At 41.5% G+C, this 26,924-nt stretch overlaps 1 protein-coding gene across 1 annotated transcript in view; it reads left to right on the plus strand.

Annotated features, from left to right (window-relative positions):
* The window catches only part of MED12L (mediator complex subunit 12L), a 317,602-nt gene that overhangs the window by 61,195 nt on the left and 229,483 nt on the right, over positions 1-26,924 (plus strand). Inside the window, exons 6-12 of the mRNA XM_068545632.1 lie at positions 2,684-2,853; positions 5,302-5,412; positions 6,441-6,710; positions 9,766-9,915; positions 10,750-10,849; positions 11,169-11,305; positions 26,670-26,801. Coding sequence (XP_068401733.1) covers positions 2,684-2,853; positions 5,302-5,412; positions 6,441-6,710; positions 9,766-9,915; positions 10,750-10,849; positions 11,169-11,305; positions 26,670-26,801 — 1,070 coding nt within the window. The remainder of the gene's footprint in view (positions 1-2,683; positions 2,854-5,301; positions 5,413-6,440; positions 6,711-9,765; positions 9,916-10,749; positions 10,850-11,168; positions 11,306-26,669; positions 26,802-26,924) is intronic.

Consider the following 26,924-nt stretch of genomic DNA (forward strand, 5'->3'; position numbering starts at 1 on the left):
ATGCTTAACATGTGCATTTGAATTTCAGTTTTAAATAAGACACAATTAGAATAAGTGGTTTAGACCAAAACTTAGCAGTCATTAATTATCTCTGGGTACCGTTGTCAAGTAATTTTAGTAGCACTTAAAAAATAAAATCAAAACGCTCAATTTCTAATAGATGTTTAGTTTCTACTCTTACTTTTGTCAGGATAGGTTCCTTTAAAAATAAGAAGGGTGGAGAACCTACTGCCGAAATAATGAGAAAACAGCACCGTGTGGTGATGTTTCAGTAGGATGATTTCTTCTGAAATGCTGTTTCACTAATCCTTGGGGAAATTTGGCTGTGAGCGTGCAATTACTACATTTTTATCCACAGAATGGGCTAAAGTTGGCATCGCATCCTTCATGGTAGTCAAAGGCAACACATTGATTTAATTTGTGACCGTGTGGCGGATACTTTTGAATAATTTTAGTGATTTTTTTTTTTTAATGCTACATTTTCTGTTTCCTCCCCAGTTTCCTACCTTTTGTCGCTCACTACTCTTTCTGATTGAGTTCTGAGGCATCTTGTGTTGGTTGGGGAGAGTAGAATAACTGAAGGTCCAGATGGTTGTCCAAGAGGCGGCCACTCTTGTGTCCCCGGCAGGGGTGGGGGAGTGCAGGGCGGAACGCTGTCTGGGGCCAGCCTGCGGGGAAGGTCAGTCCTCTTACAGATTGACAGAAACAGAACACACCTTAGTTAGGCATGTTTGAACCCTGACTTGGAGCCGGAAAAATGTACCTTAAGAGAGCTGCATTTGGGGGGATTTTGAATTCTTTTGGAGTAGAATTGTGATTTCTTTTTTAATTTTATTTTTTAAAAATTAATTTTATTAAAGTATAGTTGATTTACAATGTTGTGTTAATTTCTGCTATACAGCAAAGTGACTCAGTTATACATACATATATACATTCTCTTTCATATTCTTTTCCATTATGGTTTATCACAGGAGATTGAATATAGTTCCCTGTGCTATATACAGTGGGACCTAGTTGTTTATCTATTCTGTATATGTAATAGTTTGCATCCGCTAATCCTGAACTCCCAATACATCCCTCCTCCCCCCTCCTCCCCCTTGGCAACCACAAGTCTGTTCTCTATGTCTGGAATTGTGATTTCTTAAAGCGCTCACCTCCCCTGTTCTATTTCCTGCTTGTGCCTCTGATATATATATGTATATATATATTTTAACATCTTTATTGGAGTATAATTGCTTTACAATGGTGTGTTAGTTTCTGCTTTATAACAAAGTGAATCAGTTATACATATACATATATCCCCATATCTCCTCCCTCTTGCGTCTCCCTCCCACCCTCCCTATCCCACCCCTCTAGGTGGTCACAAAGCACCGAGCTGATCTCCCTGTGCTATGTGGCTGCTTCCCACTAGTTATCTATTTTACATTTGGCAGTGTATATATGTCCATGACACTCTCTCACTCTGTCACAGCTTACCCTTCCCCCTCCCCGTGTCCTCAAGTCCATTCTCTAGTAGGTCTGTGTCTTTATTCCTGTCTTACCCCTAGGTTCTTCATGACCTTTTTTTTTCTTAGATTCCATATATATGTGTTAGCATACGGTATTTCTTTTTCTCTTTCTGACTTACTTCACTCTGTATGACAGACTCTAGGTCCATCCACCTCACTACAAATAACTCAATTTCGTTTCTTTTTATGGTGAGTAATATTCCATTGAATATATGTGCCACATCTTCTTTATCCATTCATCTCTTGATGGACACTTAGGTTGCTTCCATGTCCTGGCTATTGTAAATAGAGCTGCAATGAACATTTTGGTACATGACTCTTTTTGAATTGTCCAGACACTATCAAAATCTTAGAGGAGAACATAGGCAGAACACTCTATGACATAAATCACAGCAAGATCCTTTTTGACCCACCTCCTAGAGAAATGGAAATAAAAACAAAAATAAACAAATGGGACCTAATGAAACTTAAAAGCTTTTGCACAGCAAAGGAAACCATAAATAAGACCAAAAGACAACCCTCAGAATGGGAGAAAATATTTGCAAATGAAGCAACTGACAAAGGATTAATCTCCAAAATATAGAAGCAGCTCATGCAGCTCAGTATCAAAAAAACAAACAACCCAATCCAAAAATGGGCAGAAGACCTAAAGAGACATTTCTCCAAAGAAGAGATACAGATTGCCAACAAACACATGAAAGAATGCTCAACATCATTAATCATTAGAGAAATGCAAATCAAAACTACAATGAGATACCATCTCACACCGGTCAGAATGGCCATCATCAAAAAATCTAGAAACAGTAAATGCTGGAGAGGGTGTGGAGAAAAGGGAACCCTCTTGCACTGTTGGTGGGAATGTAAATTGATATTTTTTTATATGAGTGTGGGCATCTCTTCTCCTAGGTCAGGGGTCACGGAGGGACAAGGGAAGAGCTGGCCGCAAGGCATCCTTGCCAGCCGATGGGGCAGGCACATTACACTAGTTTGCATTACTTAAGGGCTTTGGGGTGGGTGTGCCTTTCTGAACAGTGCTTGCATACGTTTTCCAAAGCCATTTTTGTACTGTAATAGATGTTTGTTTTATAAGTGTATCCTTAAGATAATCAGAAAGGAAGAAAAAGTTCTTACATTCATCGTTATCTGGAAATGGATTTTTTTTTTTTTAAATGCAGAGTGGACACAAATATCTACCAGGTATCTTCGAGAGCAGTTAGCCAAGATTTCCGACTTTTACCACCTGGCTTCCAGCGCGGGCGATGGCCCTGTCCCCGTGCCACCTGACGTGGAGCAGGCAATGAGGCAGTGGGAGTACAACGAAAAGCTGGCATTCCACATGTTCCAGGTAACCTTCCCACGAAACGCAAAGGCTGCTAGCATGCTTCTAAGGGGAGAGCAAATTCCTTACAGTTTAGTTTTGGGGGGGAGCGTTAAATTATATCACTATATGAACTAATACATTCAAAGAAAGCCATCTGACATATCTCACACTACATTATATTAAAGGTAACACCTTTGCCCTGAGATGACAGCTTCCTATTATACATATTGATGGCCAGCTTTCAATGATGCCAGCTCTTTTAATGCCATTAATTGGTTTGTAATTGTGCTATTAAATGTAATCCTCCCAAGCCATTTACTTTGCAAAAACTGGAGGCATTAATTCAAAAAAATTTGTGTGCTGATGCCTCCTGTCTTATAGTAGATCTCCTTTAGAGCTCAGTTATTCCAATGAAAGGTCATCTTAATTTTGTTCAGCTGCAGTTTAAAATGCAGTTGAGAGGAGGGGTAAGGGCATTGAGGAACGACTGAGCTCCCATCCTGACACGCTGATGTACATCATATTGACCAGAAGAGGGCGCTTGTGCTGTTATTTGCCTGGATTGATCTTTACTCCCGGCGTGGAGGAAGGACGAGTGCATTCAGCTGGAGTTGTGTTACCAGCATAGACGTTCACGACCTGCTATCTTGATCAAAGAGGAAGGGGGTAGAAAGGATGTGTGGTTTCTAAATTTCCCCCCTTAGAACTTTAATTACAGTTTCCAAGTGGTAAGCAAGTTTTTCTAAGAGCTCAAAGTAGGAAACTTCCCCAGTCCTTTGGGAAGTAGCATTGTTAGTTTTAAATCAGTAAAAACAACTCTTAACCAATTCTAGTTCCATTTAGCAGAAGACTACTTCGGTGCCTGTTCTGAGCTTTTATGACTTTTTTTGAGCCGAGGATTTAGTCTGCGTCTTTGAAAAAAGTGTCTCTCAGCATGCTTAGTATTTTTGGAAGGATTACTTTATGTATTAGGAGCACTGAGATCAGTATCTCTTTTTTGGAAGCAGTTAGGTAGGTCCTAAACGGATGAATCTAACTGGGACATTAATTTAAAAGTTCATCATATTTTAATTCACCTTATTCTGAAACATGAAACTGTCTCTAGTATGTACATGTGCAGGTGTGCATGTGCAGAGATAAGGGTACAGGTACATAACAAAAGCATCTTGAGGATGGACATTATGTAGTCGTTGGAAGTCATGCTTATGAAGATACTTTTTCTTTTGAACCTTGCATTCACCATCTCTTAATCCTTCATGCAAGGTTCCATTTTATTTATTTCTTTAACTTAAAGTTTACTTTATTGGTCTGAAAACTATAAATTGCCCTTTTTCTGTGGCTAACCTTTAAAATGTTTTTTGACTCTAAGCATTTAAAAAAATAGAAATTAGCAATAAGTGAACACTTTGCTATCATGTCAATGTGGTGTCACTGTAATGTTTTAAATATAGAAACTATAATTTAGCAGTATATTTTTATACAAATCATTGTTAACCATGGTAGTGGACCACTGGTGATATGTAGATATGTCAGAGTTGCTGGGAACAAAGTAGGACTTCATATTAACTACTAAGGTTGTTAACCAGAATGACCATAAAAGTTTAAGTGGCTTTCCCAGAGAACATAGCTTTTTGTTTCTATCTCGAAGATTCTTTTATGATGTGAATCATAATACAAGGTTATAATATGACATTAAATATGTGTGTGCATAGAATGCCATAAAGAATGTGTGTATTTATATGTACATACATATGAAGACAATAGATGAAAATGTTAACGTTGCTTATGTTAAGAGGAACTACACCAACCCTGTGAAGCATTTTGGAAATTTATGGGTATGTTGTTTCTTAGTGTAGTTACGTCAGAATATTTATACATTATTGTATTATAAATTCCTTTTATTTCTTTATGTTACAGATAATTAGGCCATTATATTGACTTTTAAGGTTATATTTCCTAGGTAGGTTATGGTAGCTGAAATTCATTTTAGGATAGAGAAGGAGGCTACTAAGGGGCCTTGGATCTGATAGGATTTTCAACCTCTTTTTCTGAGACGATAGTATGACGGGTGTTTTTGTTCTTTGTAATTACTACCATTGGCCAAGTTTCCTCCTATGAGTATGAGTTCATAGTACCCTGAAATCTAGCCAGGTATTCGACATGCCCTGGGAGTCTGAAAGCTTCTGAATTTTCTTTCTTGTAGGAATTAATTTTTATCAATTTAGAATGAAGCAGATATACAAAACCCAAAAAACAACAACAGCAAAAAACCCCTCCAATCAACCATACAGAATAGCACCAGTTCTTTGCTTTGTTTAAAATTTAAACTTTGATCAAGGAGACCATGTTTTACTACAACAACAAAAACAATAGTAAAATTACACTTAAGCATAAAGATAAGACTGCTCTTTTTTGAATTTTAGTTGGTTTTGTTTTAACATTATTGGTATAATTTTTCTTTGTTCATTTAAGGAAGGAATGCTAGAAAAACACGAATATTTGACGTGGATCTTGGATGTGTTAGAAAAGATCAGACCAATGGATGATGATCTTCTTAAACTCTTATTACCACTAATGCTGCAGGTACAGTACATGTAACCATGAGCCAATTGATTTTATGGGCAAGGAACGAGTCTGATTAAGAATGATGAGGTAAGTGGAAGTGGAAGAGGAAAAATTTTCTTTTTGAAATGGAAGGAGAAAAGGTCTTGATGCTCCAACACTTGAAGTGATAAGAGGCTTCTTGTAAGTTGTAGCAGTCATTTGCTTGGCCACGTGTCCCTTTCAAGTATTCTTACCTGCATTGATTTCCCCCCTTCCCTGAGCTGAGCAAACAGCTCTTTAAATACTGTCTCCTTGTTCACACAGATTTCTGTGAAAACAAAACAAATCGTCTCTTTGTAAGGATACAGAGGATCTTCTACATTCTTTTGATATTCTTTGAGCCACTGGGGGTGGGAACTGCCTATTTTCATGATTGGCCTAAGATCTGTTAAAATTTAGGCTATCTGGATGAAATTTATTTAAAAACAAAAACTTCTTGGAAAGGTAGTTCATGCATTTGACAATTCCAGCAATACGAAAGAGTATCTAGTTGAGAAGTCATTCTCTCTCTCACCCGGTACCCTCCCGGAGACCACACCGTACTAGTGCCCTGTGTCCTCCCGGAGACGTCCGTATCTGTGCTGTCCACTCTAGTAGCCGCTGGCCAAACGTGGCTCGTGAGCCCTTGAAATGTGACAGGTTCGCATTGTGATGTGCTCTTGATTTAAAGTGCGCACCAGGCTTCAGACTTGGTATGGAAAAAGGAGTGTATAATATCTCACTAATACTTTCTGTGTTGAAATGATAGCATTTTAGATTTAGGTATATTGGGCTGAATAAAATACATCATTCTGTGATTTTTTTTTTTTTTTTAATGGCTACTAGAAAATTTAAAATTACACATGTGGCTTGCATTATATTTCTGTTGGGCAGCACCAGTCTATATAGTACTTTGGAAGGGTTTTGTTTGTTTGTTTGTTTTTAATGAAGAAAAGCCTGTGTTACGATAGCTGTCTCACCGAGTAGCCTAAGACATGGCTGAAGTCTGGTGTCCTTGTGCTCCTCAGTATTCAGATGAGTTTGTCCAGTCGGCCTACCTTTCCCGCCGCCTTGCCTACTTCTGTGCCCGGCGTCTTGCGCTGCTGCTTAGCGATGGCCCCAACCTCCTCGCCGCCCACTCGCCCCACATGATGATAGGACCAAACAGCTCGGGCATCGGGGCCCCCAGTCCCGGCCCCCCCGGCCCCGGCATGAGCCCCGTGCAGCTGGCCTTCTCCGACTTTCTCTCCTGTGCACAGCACGGCCCCCTGGTTTATGGACTTAGTTGTATGTTGCAGGTAAGTCCTTGGCCCTTCCTGTTTTATGTTAACATTCAGTGCAGGAAACAACTTGAGTTGGGAGTCTTTAAGGTCCAGAAGGTTTACCATGCTCTGTTCAGCTGCCAGGCATCACTGCTTGAACATCTGGTAGCGTGTCGGCAGCTGGGCTGATGCCGCTGGGAGTGAGATACAGCCTTGCCTAGCTCTAGGAGCTCACAGGTCCGTGTTCAGGTCGCATTTCTCGGGCTTCTCATGTGTCCTGCCCTTTACTAAGGGGCTTTGGGACAGGGCTGGCTACGGAGTCACGGTCTCTACTCTGGTAGAGTTTACTGTTTGGTCCGGAAACAGACGGGCTCATACAAGGGCAGTTTCCACGTTCTGTGACAAGGGACTGGTTGGTGGAGGGATGTTCAGGGGGCTGAGTTGAGAAGTGGAACTTCTAGGCCAACCTAGAATTCAGGGAGGTTTTCTGAAGGAAATGATCCTGACCAGTGCTTATAATATGGGCTTAAAGTGTTCCTGGCAGAAGGACAGCGTGGGAAAAGGCCCGGAGGGTTGATCAGTCATCTTGTGTGCAGGTTGGTCTTAATAGAATACATAAAGTGTGAAACCTGTTGAGGGTCAGGGTGTAGAAGACCCCCTCTGTGCCTTACGATGAGGATGTCATTGGAGGGTTTTATGTGGGGAGTGACATGGTCAGTTGTGTGGTTGGTTAGATTGTTTTGGCCACAGTAGAGGGAAGATCTGTGGGAGTGGGGAGGTAGGGGAGAGAGAGACAAGGCAAAAAATTAAGTTTGGACGAGTCCAAGTAAGTTCAGTTTTGGACTGTTTTATCCCTTGTCATCTCCAAGTGGTTATGTTCAAGAGGTGGTTACATGTCTGATTCTGAAGATGCGGGCAGACAGGGCCAGGTGTGTGGATTTGGGTCACTCAGGGCCACTCGGCTGGTCAAGACCCTGAGAGGGGACGATTACCTAAAGGGTTGGTAGTGAGGGACGACCTGTGGACCCGAGCGGCACAAGTGGTTAAGAGATAGCAGAGGGGAAGCTCACAGAGGTGACCAGGAAAGTCTGGCCAGACTGGAGAGAGAAGAACGGGGGGAGAGTATTGCCATGAACAAAGATGACGAGAATAATATTGTCATAATTCAACTGTAATGATATTAATAGCGTTTATTATGTTCTAGGCACTGTTCTGAGTTGTAGCATAGATTGTGTCATTTAGTTCTCAGAACCGTCCTATGGGAAAGGAGCCAATATTATTCCCATAACAGGAATAATGAAATGGTGGCATAGGTCACACAGCAAGTAAGCGGCGAAGCTGGAAATCACACCCAGTCTGGACCCAGAGTCCACACTCTTAACCACCATGCCAAACTGCCTCTCTAGGTACTGCAGAAAGTTGCCGGTAGGAGTTAGTAGCGGGCAGTGGCCAGTGGGTTGGGGATGTCTGATAAGAAGATGGCTGAGACTGTCGTTGACAACCTGGTGGTCACTGATGATCAGTGAATGGTGGGTGAGGAGCCATATTAAGGTGGGTTGAGGAACGATGGAGAATGAGGAGAAAAAATGATCCCTCTTCTTTTGAGAATCGTGCCTATAAAGGGAAGAGGTAGAGATTCCTGCGAGGTGAGTGGAGATTTTTTAAAAAATTTTGTTTTTTGATGGACAGACTTGAACGTATTCCTAAGCTAAGGGTAAGCTGGTAGAGAGCGAGTCTAAGATTAGGAGCAGAGGGGTGGGTGTTTGATGGATCAGTGCCCTGGATATTGGCGGCTTCAGAATTAAGCACACAGGGAAGGGCTCCCTCGTGGACAGGAGACGAGAACCCCACACGCTCACGGATGGGACGGAGGAGATCGGGGTGTGGGCCAGCGGAGACCGATGCACTGGTGGGGTTCAGGGACTGACATTATTCATATCTGCCATCTGGGTTCCACGAAGATGTCTCCTGGGCCTCAGATTCTAGTTTTTTAATAATTAATTTTGCATTTTAGAAAAGAAATATTGCATTCATTCTCTAGGCTGATGCAGTTGGTGGTTGAGTGGCATGATAGCATCATGGTGAAGACATCTTCATTAGAATCATTGCAGTCCTGATTTTAGCCTCTTCTCTGCTGCTTAGTAACTTTAACCTTGAGGCTCTGTTTTCCCATGTGTGGATGGGGGATGGAGACAGTTCTTACACTGTCGTTTCCAGGACAGTGTTCAGCACAGAGTGAGTGCTTAATTAAATAGGAGCTATACTATTTAATCCACAGTTAGGAGGCAGCAGGACTAGTGTAGTGGTTCCAGGCCTGTGTGCTGAAATCACCTTGGCCCAGCTGCTCATCTCCTCTGTGGCTCGTATTCCTCTTTGGTACAGTTGGGGAATACCACTCCCTACCTCGTGAGGTTGTTGTGATGTGTAAGTAAGATGGTCATAGAAAGTGCAAGCAAGGTTGAGTAAAAACTGTCTACAGGGGTCCAAGGTTGGGGTAGGCAAGCTACAAGCTGTAGGCCAAGTCCAGCCTATAAACTAAGAATAGATTTTACATTTCAGTGCATTATTGAAACAAAAAGGAAGAGTATGTAGCAGGGACTATAGGTGTTTAAAATATTTACGAACTGGATTTTATAGAAAAAGTGTGCCACCCCCCCCATCCAGGTTTACTGCCTGCCCAGCATTTATGAGGCTGCTTATCGCACCGTTATCTGAGAGATTAAAAAAAAAAAAAAATCTTTTTAGCTTTTACAACCTTAGAAATTACATATTCTAATTCCATTTCATTTTTTTAATTGCATGAAATAAATTGAAGTGACAATTTTAAAATGACAATTATTGCATTTTTTATTAAGTTTCCTAGGTTTTAGATGATAACATTTCTTAATTTCTCAGTAGGTGTATTTCCTCCTATTCAAAAGAATAATTCTATCTTAGTTTTTTGTCTCATCACTTGAGAAGTTGAGAATGGGGTAAGACATTCAGATTTTAAACTCACTGGTTGGAAACTGTAATTTGCTTATGACCCTTAAGCTGTTGTGATACTTTTCTCCTTCCTCTAAACGTCTGGATTTTCCTGCTTTATTTCCAGACTGTTACTCTCTGTTGCCCAAGTGCCTTGGTGTGGAACTACTCCACAAATGACAATAAGAGCGCGAACCCGGGCTCGCCCCTGGATCTGCTGCAGGTGGCCCCCTCCAGCCTCCCCATGCCGGGCGGGAACACGGCTTTCAACCAGCAGGTAGACTTGCTGTTACAGTGGTTTGTTGGGTGTTTTCATTCTTGGGAGGCATCACAGCACAGTGGGCTAAGCCTGGATTACAGCAAACTCAGGTTCTTGGGGGCCGTTCCCAGCTCTGCCCCCCATCTCTCCAGGTGACCTTGGGGAAGTCAGTAGCCTCTCTGAACTGCAGAAGTTTGTCACGTTGCTCCTTTTCTTCTCACCCTCTTGCTGGGCTGTTCTTGTGGACAGTTCTGCCCCCCAGGCAGTAATGAACGGTGGTGGTTCTAATACATGACCACGACACCCAGAGTTAGTAGTCTGTATATTAGTATAGTCATACACTATAGAGTTAGGAGTCTGGATATTTAGTAACTATTATATGTTTTTATTAGTGCTGGGTTATTTGGTTCAAAGACTGAAGAAACTTGAACCACAAGACCATGACAAATATTTAGAACAAGAGCTCTGTTTTTTTTGTTTTTTTTTTTTAAAACCAAGCAGTTTTCTTAAATTAATGAAGTGTGGCTAGTTGCTTTCATACACAGAAGAATGGCCCAAAGATGATATTTTAGAACTTTTACCTTTCTGTCTGATGTCCTGAAAATATTTCACTTGTACAGATTTTTTTGGCAAGCATTTATTTTTGTGAGTATTTATTATTGAAAACTGGCATTGAATCAGCACTTGTAAGTTTTAAAAGGCACTTCTTGGGCAGCAGGCTGAATTTCCTACAGTGCAATCGAGATTATAGCTCACTGGAGGATGTTCTGCTCGTGTGGAAAAACCTGACATGATTTAGACAGCCATTGTGGCTTTCCAAGCACAAGTTAATTAGAAGTGATTCTCTTTCAGGTTCGGGCAAGGATTTATGAGGTAGAACAGCAGATAAAACAAAGAGGCCGTGCAGTGGAAGTTCGGTGGTCTTTTGACAAGTGCCAAGAGTCAACAGCAGGTACAGAACACAACAGAAGAAGGAGCGCTTTGGAACGCTGGACTTTGTGCCGTGTTTCTGATTCTTGTAAATCAGTCCTCATTCTGAATAAGGATGCTTTTGGACTTAGCCCCCTAGTGCATTTTGAGGACGTTCTTCAGTCTATGCCCTTTAGATCCTGGCTGTCTAGAATGTCAGGTTTGATTTTGTTGGCAATTCTTTTATGCTGAGAATGATAATGTCTTAAAATTCCCTTTGTCCCACATAATGATGACTTTGTACTATGCTATTCTGGCTTTGTTTGGCCCTTCTTAACTTCATGCTTAATTTCTGCACCTAGGGGTGACCATTAGTCGGGTTTTGCACACGTTGGAGGTGTTGGATCGACACTGTTTTGACCGAACTGATTCCAGCAATTCAATGGAGACACTTTATCATAAGATTTTCTGGGCAAACCAAAACAAAGATAACCAAGAGGTAGAGTTAATATTTCTTTTCTTCTTTTCACCTTTTATTTTCTTAGCATATTTTCTTCTTTTTTTATTCACTAAATTCTGGCAAAGCCTTTTCTGTGAAGTGTAATATCTTATGAAAGCGTCTACACCCTGAAATCATTCTATTGTTGGACTACAATAACCCACCATTATTAAAATGAACTGTCCGCTGGGCTGGTCTATCTAAGTATACTGGTTGAAAAGATTTTTCTTAGCGCTTTGATCATCACTCCCCATCATTTTAGTTTTAGCAGAATATCCTTCATCTAGTGATTGGGCTTTATATAATGGTTTGGTTTTAATTTAAGGGGAATGTGTTCTAATATTTAGCGTGTCAGAGAGCAGTGAATGAATCCTTGTGGTCCCGGTCTTTGAAAAATCTGTAGACAATGTATTTAGACAGGATTCTCCAGAGAAACAGAACCAATAGGGGGAAAAATTATATTTATATATATATATATATATATATATATATATATATATATATATATATATATATATACTATATGAAAACAAGGGAGAAGTTTATTTATTTTAAGGAATTGGCTCATGTGATTGTAGGGGTTGGCAAGTCTGAAATGTGCAGGGTAGACCAGTAGGCTGGAGACCCAGGGAACCTTTTCTTTCTTTTTTTTTTTTTTTTTTCTCTTAAGGCCTTCAAATGATTGGATGAGGCCCACCCACATTATGGAGGATAATCTGCTTTACTCAGAGTTTACTGATTTAAACGTTATTCACGTTTTATAAAAAAATACCTTCACAGTACCATCTAGACTGGAGTTTGACCAGAAAACTGGGAACCATAGCCTAGCCAAGTTGACACATAAAGTTAAGCATCACAGACAATTTTTATTTTATGCTTTCCTAGCAGTGTCTCATTATTGAACTGCTCTATTAGGACAGAATTTTCAATAATGTTTTCTCAACCTTATTTTGGGAGAAATAAAAATTTTCTCTTCCTTTTACAATGGAAAGCATGTATGGTATATCCAAGTTGTGGAGGCATCAGGAATGCAGAGGTAAGTTTTAACACATGGTACCCATCTTGAAGGAACACTTAATTTAACTTAATTGTTTGAAGTATAGTTGATTTACAATATTAGATTCAGGTGTACAGTATAGTGATTCAATATTTTTATACATTATACTCTATTTAAAGTTATTACAGAATAATGGCTATATTTCCCTGTGCTGTGTGAAGGAACACTGTATAGTTAACTGATTATAAATATCTTTGATTTTCATACTCGCCTTTGAGAACGCATAGGTGGAAAGAAGAGGTAAAACAACAACCAAAAACCTTTCCTTATCCTACCTTCATGTGAACCTGATGTGAATTTGTTCCAGGCTATTCTTCTTTTTAAAATAATTTGTAAGTCAGCACCTTGCATCTCAAAGATAAGGTTCAAGACCGTTGATGCCAAGTAGGAGGTCAGGATGTTGAGAGTGAGGTGCAGACCGAGTGTGTTTTCTAACTCCTTGTGAGTGAATCTCAGTAGAGATGCCTCAGTATCTCTGTAGAGCACACTGATGATAAGTCTACCTAATTCTCTGCTTACTGACGCAGGTTAGAGTGTTGCTGTGTCCTTCTGGGACAGAGACCTTTAAGTCTCTCTATTTGTAATAAAGACTTTTTCCTAGATAAAAGGCCTCAACAGTACTAAGGTTTTTTTTAATACATAGAGGTGAGCTATCTGGAGGGACAGCAGGGATACCTGAAATTCAAGGTGTCCTTTTGCATCGCTGAGCTCTCTGCCCTAGTGTTGAGTCAAGACAGCAGGGTTCCCTGGTGGGAGTTTTACCAAAATCCCTAATCCTGTTTACTTATTCTAGATTTGCGCTACGTGGCTTTCCATTCAGTATAGCGTGAGATGTGGTGGGCTGCTGTGTACGGGACATCGAGAGGGTGGGGCCCAGGTGACCGGGAAAGGGGCTGTCCTTTCTGAACAGGGCAGCCTACCTTGGCTTCTGCTTGGTTTTGTAGACCCACTGTTGCCTGATCATCCCGTGTTTCGGGAGAACCTGGATGTGGGGATCTGTATGTAAACTCTCCCAATCTTAAACCACTCTGCCGGTCGAGCCGTATGTCTGTGGGCCGTGTTTGCTCAGCTGCCTGTCACTTTCCAGCTCCTGCTACGTGTTTTATGCAACACTGACTCAGGTAGCTTCCTGTTCAGTGTCTTAGAACCACTTCTGCTGTGCGTGCTAGAGGCGGAGGAACCCGATACCCACGTGAGGGGCTTACTGTGGGCGCCGTGAGGACCTCCTGATTCCAAGCCCTGCCTGAGTCTGTCACGTGTGACCCACAGGCAGGGGTTGCGTTGCTGACCTCACCTCTGAGCAGCAGGGTCGGGAGGTGCCCCCTTCAACTTCCAGAGCCCCCAGACCACTTCCTTCCGCTTGGCTTCTCCCCTCGTTTGTGTCGGGCGTGGGGGGAGAAGCAGCTGCAGCTGCGTCTTGGGGTGCCCTGAGGACATGGACAGAAGGGAGAGTCAAAAGGAGGCCTTTTCCCTTCTCTGTGTGGTGCCCGAGGAAGCAGACTTTCTCCTGAGTAATGACAAGGCCAAACCAGCTGCACTGGCCGAAGCTGGTCGGAACAGCGGCAGATGTGCATTTCCTCTTCCCCTGCTGTTAAATCCAGACCTATGGATTTATTGTTTGTATTTATTTTATGCCTAGGCTATTCGCCAAGTGCTCCCTGGACAGGTGTGATGAGTTCACATGGGTGTTTTTGAATGGAGAGTCCAGAACAGGCCTCCTTTCAGCTCTGGTCCGGGCCAGCTCCACATCAGTGTGGCTGCAGGATTCTACCCACAAGGCAGAAGCTCCGTGTCTTTCCTGTCATGGGCTGTGCTTGTTCCGTGTCTCTTCCTGTGAGCCGAGGGCTCCACAGGCCCAGGGCACTTTTCCTCCTGCTCAGCGGCACGCCACCCGCCTCCAGCACCGCGCCGAGGCCCAGCAAGCCCTCGGGAGGTGTTTAATTGGTTTTTTGGGTGCTCATAAAAAGGCTGCTGGGACCATGAACAGGAAGCAGCAACCCCTGTGAAAGATTTGGCCGGGAAGGCTCGGGGTGAGGGCAGTGGTGAGATCTAGTCAGTATGTCGCTTTTACCGGTGGCTCAGGTTCAGACGCACAAGAGGTACGTGCAGGTGCCGGTGGGAGGGCGGCTGACAGGGGAGCTCTCCGCTGGCGAGTCAGCAGGTTAGTGCATGTATTTGGTGCCATCACGGACAATTCACTTAGCTTGACGAGTCTCAGTTTCTTCATTTGTAAAATGGGCCTTCTGTCTGCTGATGATGGGAAAGTGGCACGCAACCATATGGATGAAGCATTTCAATATTTATAGCTTGTAAACGGGTAGTCAGTAAACACTAGCTGCTGTCCTTCCTGACTGATGGATTTAGGGAGACCGTGAAAGAGAGATGGAAGGAATATGATCCCTTGGGACTTCCGTGGAGAAAGAGAGAGACAGAGACAGACAGAGAGAGAGAGACAGAGAGAGAGACAGAGACAGACAGACAGACACACACACACACACAACTCCACCCGTTGCACAGTCTGCTAATCCATAAGGCACAGCCTGGATCTATCAGGCTTTTTACGTTCTCGGATTTTCACAGAGGCTCTGCCCTCAGTGGGGAAGCAGTTGGACGGCATTGGCTCACCCTGGTGAGGTGGCCGAGTACCATGTTGTCAGAGAGATCATGCTCGTTTCAGTGCTTAGGGTTTTGTTGTTGTTTTTAATGTTGTTTAAGAAAAAGTCACTTTTTAAAACCGGGACTCAAGATAGGAGGGTCAGATGAGGCAAAAGTCAAGCGAACTAGGAAAACACAGACGTATGGCTTCCCGTTAAGGTGCCATGTGCTGAAGTGTTACAGCAGTTACTGTTAGTGCTGATCATGGCCCAGCCAGAGCTTACTGTGCCTCAGAAGTTACCCATTTTCCTGCTGGACACCCAAAGGAAGCCTTGCTCATCTTTTACAGTTACTGTTTTCTTCCTTCTTAAACCACATCTATTAGTACAAGGGCAGTTATATTAATATAGCTGCGGGAGAAAGTGGTGTGTCCAGACACACTAGACTTTGCTGTTATTGAGGAGGGCCAGTAATGAATCCGTTTAGATGGGGCTGGGCCTCTTGGTTTGGGTGTGTGTTTTTTTTCCTTCTTCAGCCTTTTCTTGAGTACTTCTTTGCCGCCAGGCCCTGTTGTAAGAAATTTTCCATGGCTGATGAGACACATGTTTAAAAAAATTTTTTTTTTATTCTTCTATTTTACAGATGAGGAAATCAAGGCTTAGAGAGGTTGAGTAAATAGCCTAAGCTCATACCCGACTCTTTGGTGGGCGAATAGGGATTGGAGTCCTAAATGGTTCCAGAACAACATTCTTGACCAGTACATTCTATTTCTTGTGCTGCTGCTTTAAAAAGTCATTTTATTTTAGGTACCTGTAGCTGAACAAACAAGTGTCAGATGTAATTTTGGAAAAAGGAGGGAAGAACCTTTATAATTGCCATGAACAGTTTCCACATTGATATGGGCATACTGATTTGCAGTAATAACCTCTAACTGATTTTTAAAAGCGTGGCAATTTTAACGTAGTATTTACCTTAGAAAGTCTTCAAGTTGAGAAATCTGGGCTTTGTAGGATATCACAACCTTGAGGCCAGTTCAGACCTGGATTTGGATCCTGGCTTTGTTGTAGAGTAGCTGGATGGGGCCCCAGACTGGTTACTTACCACCCTCAGTGTCATTCTCTCTGTACGATGACCTTACTAATAGAATCCGCTTCATATGGTGGCATATGGTAAACGCCTAGTAAATGCCAATTGTTCTGTTCTTGGCTGGGCAACTTTGGATGTCAAGTGATTTGAACCTAGCACCATGTTTTAGAAATTTATGTTTCCCTTATTCTCATCTGTATATTTCTTTCATTTGTCGCAAGAGGAAAGCAGTAAAGTTTATTGTACCATGCAGTGATGACTTTTGGAAATTAAGTCTAGTGTTTTAATTATTTTCAGTTTGAGAGACATGGCACTTTTCATGGACTTGGAGAGATTTACTTCGTGGTTCTAATTCATCTCATAAATGACTGCTGTTATCATGCAGTTATGTATTTCTCAAAACTATTTTCTTTATTCGTATTATTATTATTTAAATGTTTATGATTTAACTGAGGGATAGCAAATTAATTTTTTGGCAGAGGGGAAATTAATGACAGTTGATTTAAATACTCAGAAATTGTTTTAATTTTCTTATCTTCCTCCTGTCTTCTCAGAACTTGGAGTTGTACTATTTTTAACTGCTGCATTAAAGAGAAAAAAAAAGGGAAGTCTTTTTTGCTTTCATGGTGTATGTTTTGCTTCTCAGATGTCACAAGACCTAAAGACTAGCAACAGTGATTCTAAGGTTGTGAGACCAGGAAACTGCCCTTTCCCTCATCAAAAATCAGCTGTCTCAAATATCTTTTGGAAATGGACACATGGAAACATTCATATGTATAAAGATTTTTAAAAAATGAATGCATACTTATATTTAAATAATAAATCTTCTGAGTGTGTGGTTAATAATCTTATTAGGCTTATTGCCTTATATGGTGATTCTGACTGTTAGAAATACTGTTCCTGACTGTGTACAACAGGCTTACGCTCTATTAGCAGTTCAGACCAATTTTTACCTTATGCAGTTCTTGAAATTCATCCAGATCTCCATAATGTGCTTCAGGTTGCAAACCATGTGACTTGCTAATATCACTGCTCTATGTATTATCCCATATTATTTATTGGTGCTGTAATATGAATAATATTTTTGTCCAGATATGACCATTTTGTTTAATGTTGACTAAGAGTGATTAATTACATTTGTAAACATGTCCTTTTAGTCTCAGATTAAAAAGTTATTGAAGAGCTTTATTCAGTGTCTGATCTCAAGTCCTTTTTGTTTGCTGTTGCTTACAGTAGTGAGTCATTGATTTTTTTCCCCATCCTTTTTATGGTACTGTTTTACAATGTATATTAAGAAATTTCTTATTTTAAATTAGCAAACAACCTCACAAAGTACCTTCTAAATTTCTGAAGGAAACCTGCTTCTCAGGTGTAGTTGCCAATTATTTTTCCTTCTTTGTTTGTTAAAGAACAGACCTGTGGTTAGTTTCTAGAGATCATTAGGTTATTGAGTGATTGAATAAGAAATGAATTAGACTTAATCTATTTAAATAGTTTGTGCCCGCCCTCTCCTAGGAAAGAAAAATGTAACACATCCCCCTTATGATGAGAATCTTTCTTTGCATTTGGAATATCTTTATTATAGATATAGGTGGCACCATTAATGATGATGATTTGCAGTGGAGTTAATAGTGATTTTAGTATTTTGCCACTATGGGTGGGTCCCACATTCATGAGGCCAGGTGACAGTTGAAGGATCTTACTGATTTTTGAATTTTGGGTCCATCCATCCTCTCTCACTTGTTTTCATTATAGAAATTATTTCTTCTTGTGATTTCTTTTTGTTTTTTTTTTTTAACATCTTTATTGGAGTATAATTGGTTTACAATGGTGTGTTAGTTTCTGCTTTATAACAAAGTGAATCAGCTATACATATACATATATATATATGTGTGTGTATATATATATATATATATATATATATATATATGCTGCCGAAACGAGCGCTCTTCTTGTGATTTCTATACACGTAGTACATGAATACATTTTTTTTTTTAATTTTTTTGGGGGGGCTTTATTTATTTATTTATTTATTTTGCTGTGTTGGGTCTTCGTTTCCGTGCGAGGGCTTTCTCTAGTTGCGGCAAGTGGGGGCCACTCTTCATCGCGGTGCGCGGGCCTCTCACTATCGTGGCCTTTTTCTTGTTGCGGAGCACAGGCTCCAGACGCGCAGGCTCAGTAGTTGTGGCTCACGGGCCCAGTTGCTCCGCGGCATGTGGGATCTTCCCAGACCAGGGCTCGAACCCGTGTCCCCTGCATTGGCAGGCAGATTCTCAACCACTGCGCCACCAGGGAAGCCCCATGAATACATTTTTGATATCAAGAAGTCCCTTTCAGCCCACAACTTGGACTCCCTGTCTCACCCTTCTGCCCAGAAGGGGGTGCATTTTGGCATGCATCCCCGCTGTGGAGGCAGATAGCTTAGATTTGACTCTTAGGTCTGTGACCTAGTATCTTTGAGACATTTAACAAGTTATTTCACCTTTGGCCTCAGTTTGCTCAACAATCATAGGATTGTTGTGAAAGCATTAGAGCAGGGCAGACCGTATAACAAACACTCGTTATATACACAAGCAGTAACCACCGTACATTTTGGTCCATATCCTTTGTATACTTTCCTGGGCATTTATGTACTTGTATGTGAACACTTAACAACTACGTTGGGGGATATAAATGGGATTGCTTCCTACAGAATATTCTGCAGGGTTTTTTTGTTTTTGTTTTTGTTTTTTTCATGACTACTTAGTATTTTCATCACTTTTTAGTTGTCTGTTTTCTTCTAGTCATGATGTTTTTCAATTCTTTGGGTTGCTGGGAGGAGAATTTTAGGCACACTGTAGTAATCTTGCCATATCCGTTCTAGTATTTATGTTTCTTTCCATTGGCTCAGTCTTTCAGAATGATGCTAAATAATGGTTTTGTGGCCAGCATCCTTGACTCATTAAGTTAGGAATGGGAACGTTTCTAGTGTTTTATACTTAATCAACTGTTAGATTAAATCAGTTATTTTTCCTTTTTTTAAATGATAAGTTTATTTATTTAATTTATTTATTTATCTATCTTTGGCTGCGTTGAGTCTTCGTTGCTGCACGCGGGCTTTCTCTAGTTGCGGCGAGCGGGGGCTACTCTTTGTTGCGGTGCGCAGGCTTCTCATTGCGGTGGCTTCTCTTGTTGCGGAGCATGGGTTCTAGGTGTGTGGGCTTCAGTAGTTGTGACACGCGGGGTCAGTAGTTGTGGCTCACAGGCTCTAGAGCGCAGGTTCAGTAGTTGTGGCACACATGCTTAGTTGCTCCGCGGCATGTGGGATCTTCCCAGACCAGGGCTCAAACCCTTGTCCCCTGCTTTGGCAGGTGGATTCTTAACCACTGCGCCACCAGGGAAGTCCCCTATTTTTCCATATTAAGTAAGTGCATGTGTGTGTCAGGGGAGGGGAACAAATCGTAAATCCCATCCCCCCTCCCCCCTACCATCCACCTTGTTTTTACCTTTGGTTTCATGTAACACTGTATTATTGCTTTTACTCTTTGATTAATGATATCTATAGAATCTACTGTGTGCCAGGCACTGTGGTAGATACTGAAAAGAAAATCATGGAAAAGACAGATCCCTGCCTTGTACAAGCATCTGATCTAGCAAGTGTCAGAGGAGGAATGAAATCTTTGGTAATTCACTCCCGTGGTTTCATTTTCTGCATGTCAATTAGATTAGAGGTCTGGCTCATCCCTAGAGAGGTACAAGTCAGGGCCAGAGCAGCGGGGAGCAGTGGTTGGTTGGAGTGGGCTGGGAGGCAGGCTTCCTGGGGTGCATGTGAGCCCCTTGGGAGGTTTCCATGCAATCATGATGCTCCTTGTGCTGCCACTGATCTTGATTCACCCATCATGGGAACAACAGAAAAAATTAGGTGTCCCGGTCCTGCTACTTTTGACCTCTGTGCCCTGGGCCATCTTACTTAACTTCTGAACCTCAGTTTTCTCACCTGTAAAATGGGAATCGCAGCACCTCCTTAAAGTTTGTTGTTGAGATTAGAGATGATGTTTGTAAAACACCCAGTATCTGCTCAGTAAATATTTTCAGTTATTACTACTGCTATCACTCTGGTTGAAAATTTACAGTTGTTAATATTATTATTGCCATGATTACATTTTAATTTCTGTCAGGGCTAGACCCCACATTCTTTCTTTTTTTAAAATTTATTTATTTATGGTTGCGTTGGGTCTTTGTTGCTGCGTGCGGGCTTTCTCTAGTTGCGGCTAGCGGGGGCTACTCTTCGTTGCGGTGCGCGGGCTTCTCATTGTGGTGGCTTCTCTTGTTGCAGAGCACAGGTGCTAGGCGCGCAAGCTTCAGTAGTTGCAGCACGAGGGCTCAGTAGTTGTGGCTCACGGGCTCTAGAGCGCAGGCTCAGTAGTTGTGGCGCACGGGCTTAGTTGCTCCACGGCATGTGGGATCTTCCTGGACCAGGGCTCGAACCCGTGTCCCCTGTATTGGCAGGCAGATCCTTAACCACTGCACCACCAGGGAAGCCCGACCCCACATTCTTGACCCCCTAGTTTGGTGCTTTTTCTCTGATGTTAACTTTATGTGTCATGGCTCTCTGTCTCTCTCCTCTTCTTATGTATCCCATTTGCCTGTGTGTAGTTAGAGGCTAGGGGGGTGCATGCTGTGTATTTTCAACAACTTCTTACTATCTGTCAAAGTACCAGTATGAAAAGCTGTCTGTTGCTGCCCATGAAGACTCCAACTCTGGCTTGTAGTGTTTGGGAAGATGAAGTACTTTTCTTTAATAGTTGAGAGGTGTGTTTCCCTTTCCTAATGGATATTTAAAGCCAGTAGCCATGAAGCTATGTTGTGAAAGATGCATATTACATGGAAGTAAATATTATTGCACAAGGGAGCAGAATACTTTGATGCTCTGAGCACCCAGAGTAGAGGCGCAAGAGCAAAGAGAAGCTCGGGGCCATCATGTACCCTGGGGGAGGGTCAAGATCACCTTCCAGGTTCTTTGAACACAGTGTAGCTCTACTTATTTAGTTCATTTCCCAAGATTTATCTTGTGGCAAGAGTTCCATTAATTAGTTGAGTGATCTGGGGCAAGTTACTTAACATCTCTATGCCTTGGTTTCCTTATTTGTAAAAAGAGGTAATCATAATAACTAGCTCATAGGTAGTGAAGATTGAAAGAAATAATTCTGGAAACACATCATAGTGTCTGACTGTAAACTGAGTAAGCACTCAATAATAAATGTTCATTCTCTTTGTTACTAGCGCCTGAAAATTTGCCATCGTTATCTTTGTTAGTGATTTTGAGAGTGATTAAGCCCATACCAAGTTATTTTTTATTTTAAATTTTCATTAGAGGCGACTGAAAGGTTTACATTTAAGGTCAAGTATTGATACTTTCCATTTTTTGTTTTGTCTGCTCTGGCCAGTTAAAAGTGCTAAGACTTTAGTAATGACTAGAACAAGCAATATATATTGCAGAAAACCTGTTCTGAAAATCGATATTTGATCAGAATAGAAACAGACAATTTCATTTGGTCAGGGCTAGTCTCTTTATCATCCAAAATATTTTACAAGACTGAGCAGAGAGCAGTGCATGTAATGAGTACCTGATAGAGTGATTTTTTTTTTTTCTTGTGTTCAAAGAATTGCCTAAAGTCTTCACTGCCCATCAAAGGCGCAACTCCAGAATGTCGCATTGAAGCTAAGAGGATGGGGCACTACAATTAGTAACCCCCTCCTTGAACCACTTGGGGCAGGAGGAGGAGTAGTACCCCCAGAAGAAGTAAGGGTGCTGTTCCCGGAAGAAGGGAAGAATGGTGGGCGGACAGAGAGCAGACCTTGTCTGAGGTCTGAGAACTTCTCTTCTTGGGAGGACTTGAGCTTTGCTGGTAATCGTGCACCTCTGACTTCCCCTCTCCTGTGTTCCGTTACAAGCCTGTCTTATCTGCCTCTCCTATTTATGCGTCTTTAATTAGATATTGAAATATTGCTCTTTGCCTGCAGAAAAATAGAAATAAAAACAAAACCACCATCACAAAAATTTCCATGGTTCCACTCCTGAAGACAGATTCTCTGGCCTGTGAATCATCTGTGTGGATCTTTCTCTCCCTGTAAGGTCACCTGGTTTTCTCTGATTTGATCCTTTAGGTGACTCTTTAAAATTTCAGAGGGAAACTTTGTCAGTTTTGGGAGCTGGGACGGGGGCAGTATCTTGGTATCATGCTTCACTGATGCCTAGAGGACTCATATCATTTTACTTTAAGATAATTTCCTTGAGCTATAGTCTCAGAGATTGAATTCTTGAAGCAAATAATGGGAACATTTTAAAGACTCTTGTTATATGGTAGACATTTCATCCAAAAGGGAAATATCAACTTTTATTCCTCTAAAGTAATATATGAGACTGTTTATATCTAATGCCTAGAAGAAGGCCTGGTGGCAATACATATTTATTGATGAATTAATAAGTAAATGTATTAATGAGGCTACTACCTGGTTTGTGGTACTCTTCTTCTGTGAGTTACCATTAAGCTTTTTTCCCTAGATTTTTAATATTGTATTGTAGCCTTCCTATATTTGCCATTTAAACAGCAGTCCTCTGCCCCTATAATTCCTTGAACCTCAACACTACTTTTTGTGTGTTTGTTTAAAACTTCTTCGAATTAATTTCCTATTGCTGCTGTAACAAGTTATCAGAAATTTAGTGGCTTAAAACAGCACAGATTTATTCTCTTATGGTTCTGGAGGTTATGATCTTACTGGGCTCTAATCAAAGGGTCAGTTGGGCTGCGTTCCTTCTGCAGGCTCTAGGGGAGAATTTGTTTCCTTGCATTTCTAGCTTCTAGAGATCACCTGCATTCCTTAGCTTGTGTCCCCTTGCTCCATCTTCAAAGTCATCAGCGTGGCATCTTCAAATCTCTCCCTGCCTCTGACTCCTGTTTCTGTCGTCGCATGTCTTCCTCTGACTCTCCTGCCTTCCCTTTCCCTTACAAGCTCCCCTGTGATTACATTGGACCCACCCAAATAATGCAGGGTAATCGCCTCTTCTCAAGACCCTTGTCTCAATCACAACTACTGCACAGTCCCCTTTTGTCATTTACAGTAACATATTCACAGGTCCTGAGATGAAGATGTGCACATCTTTGGGGTGGGGGAGGGAGATTATTCTGCCTACCATATACCTATTTCTCCTTTTGTTCATCCCAGTTTTTGTTTGTTTGTTTTATTAATTCCATTTTTTTCTCCCGTCTCTCTCTCTCTTTTTTTTTTTTTTTTTCTGGCTGCTTGTGGGATCTTAGTTCCCCAACTAGAATTTGAACCCAAGCCCCAGAAGTGAAAGCACTGAGTCCTAACCACTGGACCTCCAGGGAATTCCCTGTGCATCTCAGTTTTGAAATTTAACTCATTCCTCAAAATTTTTCTTGAAAGCCACCTTCTAAAAGAAACATCTGCTAATTCCCTTCAGTCCTCTCTCTCTGCTCCTGTTAAATGTTGTTGGCTTTCTGCAATAATTTTCGTTTTCTTTTTTTATGCGTCCAAATTATTTATATACATGTATGTCTGTCCCACTTAATTGCCATCTCGTGGAAGGCAGGGGCCTATATTTAGTTCATATCTTGAGCTGCTAAATAACCTCAAAATGTTGCCTTGAAGTTATTTTGTTTTAAAATAATATTTATTAAATTCCACTCTACAGTTATTGGTTGCCTTAAAGAAAGGGAGTTCAATATTTTTAGACATCTGTTTACAGGATGAGAACGCGTTTCAACTTCCATATTTGAAGTCATGATGTCCTTTTGACAGTTATTCGAATTAATTTGTTAAGATAGCATCTGGCAGACAAATGGAAGCCATCCTCTAATAATTTTCTAAAAATTTTCTAGAGCAGAGCAGTGGCAAGGCTCTGGGTGGTGGGGTATGAGGCATCTTTGCGTGGGTGTCTGTCTGTATGCCTCTTGAACGTGTCTGATGGGGTGTACCCTGGAGCTGGTGTTTAGAGTGAAGTAAGCAGAGGTCTCTCCTCATTTTTGATGATTAGTGGAATCTAGAAAAGACCTCTTGGTAAAACCACTTAAAATATGAACCAAAATTTTGTAGTAAATAGGGGGGAAAGGGATGTTTGAATGGGAAGTTACCTCAGACAGCAATGCTAAATTTTAAAAATTTATGTTGTAACAATTTTTCAGGAGTAAAGAAGAATGAAATGCCTCATGACTCAAGTATATAAATATGTAATTATTTATATTGCAGAGATAGCTTGCCTTGAAGTTGGTATAATATCACCTGATTTTCCAGTATGATCTTCTGAGAAGTTAGTCATAAAACTTCTTTTGTAATAGCTTACTGCTTCTTTTAAAATCAGCACTGAGCCTGCCAGTTCTTCCCTCCCCACCACTCCAGTATCCTCAGGAAAGAGTGGCCTCATTTGGCAGGCTGTTTGATATTCAGAAAGGAGTGGGCTTTGCACTTTTGGAATCTGGCCAGGATTGGAAAATACTTATTGATTGAAAATAGATTTTGAAATGTATAACTGTTTATGGGCATAATTAAAATTTTATATTTTATAACTCAGTCTTTTAGCAGCGTTTCCCCCTGATGTTCTTAATTCACTTAATTCCTAATAATTACATATTGAGGCCACAACTGCAGTGGGTAGACTGCAGGCCCGTGTGTCTTCAAGTTCGTATCTCAGATGTCTGTAAGCCGGCACATCTCATTGCCTATGAGATGTGGAAGGTGCCGGGGCCTTGACTTAAGTCACTTTCCTCCCCACACCTTCAGAACAGCTTGTTGCTTTATGATTAGTTGCCTTTTTGTGCTTTTCCCTCTAGAGGGTGAACTTTTTGAGAACAAGGGCCAGATCTTTAAAATTTTTATTCCCTCAATGCCTGGCATATCCTGGGTGCTTAATAAGTGTTTCTGAAAGTGAATTCTCTCTTTCCCAAGACTTGTTTTCTAGCACATTTCTGCCCCAAACCAGTGGTCAATATCTGGATGTGTTAAAAAGAAGTCTTTTCCTTTATATAGTTTTCTCTATGCATTTCTAGGTCAAGCAGAGCTTATTACTTACGTTGGGTGACTCAATTATTCTTCTGTAGCACATTTTCATTTTGTTTGATGATGCAGAGGGAAAAGAACTTTGTAAATGTAGATGTAATGCACATTACTGACCGATGAATTTATTAAAAACTGATGGCAGTATTTTAAAAATAAATCCTTTTCTTCTCTTTAATATTCTAAATCTAAGCATGCGGTGCTTCACTGCACTGACTTTTATATTTTTTGCTTTTCCCAGGATTGGATTGAATCCAGGCAGGAATTCCTCCCAGTTTGCTTTCTTTTTTAAATGTTATGTTCAACCTTTATACATTGTAATTGAACTATTTCTCTTGTTTTAAATTAAGAGACTCAGAGCTCCTTTTGAGATACCTGCCCCAGATACCATTTCTTTAAGTCAGCATGTGTTTAACCGAACTTAGGGTAGGATGGGTAAAAATCTTGGAATAAACTGATTTTCATGATCTGAATTGTCTGCTGGTATCTAAAAGCTGATCAGGGATTCTTGGATGTCTTCTCAGAGTCCTCAAAGCTTCTGAAGTGTTGTGCTAAAGTACCTGTGTGTATGTGTATATTTTTGCTGAGAGTGTGCCCCTAGCTATCATAATCTTAATTGAGCTTACGGATTCTAAGAAGTTAAGAGCGTCTCACATAGCATATAAATGCCAGTACTGTGATTGTCTGGTTCTTTTGGCATAGTGTTTATACAACGGGGCAGATGTTAAAAACGAGCAGCTGGTGTTCAGTGTTTGGCATAGCGCCTCTACAGGGAAAGGTGCGATTGTGCGGAGGGACGATCGCCCTGCTTACTTACACCCCCTCTCCCCCCGCAGTTCATGTCACTTGGGTCCCTGTGGCCTTTCTCTGACTCTTCTGGTCCTCAGTCCGTGGTACCCATCTCTAGGCCACGGCAGCTACAGCTGATGGTTCTGGTGGCAGTGCTGAGCTCTACCCAGGCTACCGTCCTCTGTTAACTGGGTCTGCTCGTAACTCTTGTTCCTTTCTGTGCCTGGCTGTCACTCTTCATGCTTGTTGTTTCTAAGGCCGTGAGTTTTGATCAGCATCCCGGCCTCCCCTCCCGTTTGTTCCTTCCAATTCCTCCTTGGACTGGGAGACCCGCTAGCCTGGCTTGTTAGGATTATGTGTTGACTGAGGCGCGGTGAGTGAGGACCCAAGGGGCTCAGCAGTGGAGTGAAGTACCTGGGCTTTGTAACAGCTGTCCTTGACGTTCAAGTGGTCGGTTTCCTTTTCTGTTTCCTTTGAAATTGAGCTCTGGAGGCTTGATGGGGCTGGCTTATGATGATCCTGTGTAAGTGAAAGCATACACAAGGAAACTCTTAATTTTCTTGGAATTGTCACAGATTCAGCTGTTCTAAGTTAAGTGGTTTCCTTCCTGATGACTGACGTTTTACTCTTTATACCTCAGTTAAAATAGATTTGGGGACACTTTCTAAAACAAATGTAAAACAATATAAGAAGAAAGCTTCAAACCTCAGATATTCTGTGGCTTGTATGCTACGTGTCGTGCATCAGGTGACATGGCTGGTACCCATTTCTGTTGGTCGTTAGGCTGCCCCCAGCGATGAAGCCGTGGTGACACTGCTGTGCGAATGGGCCGTGAGCTGTAAGCGATCAGGCAAGCACAGGGCCATGGCTGTGGCAAAGCTCTTGGAGAAGAGGCAAGCGGAAATCGAGGCAGAGGTAGGTTGGGTTTTCCTTCTCCTTGTCGATGCCATTGTTTTAAAAATACTGCTTAGGGCAGGATTCTGTTTCTTACTCTAATTATGCTTTTTTTTTTTTTTTTCTCTCCCTTTTGAAGGGAAA

Source organism: Eschrichtius robustus, chromosome 6 (assembly GCF_028021215.1).
Source record: "Eschrichtius robustus isolate mEscRob2 chromosome 6, mEscRob2.pri, whole genome shotgun sequence".
Lineage (NCBI taxonomy): Eukaryota > Metazoa > Chordata > Mammalia > Artiodactyla > Eschrichtiidae > Eschrichtius > Eschrichtius robustus.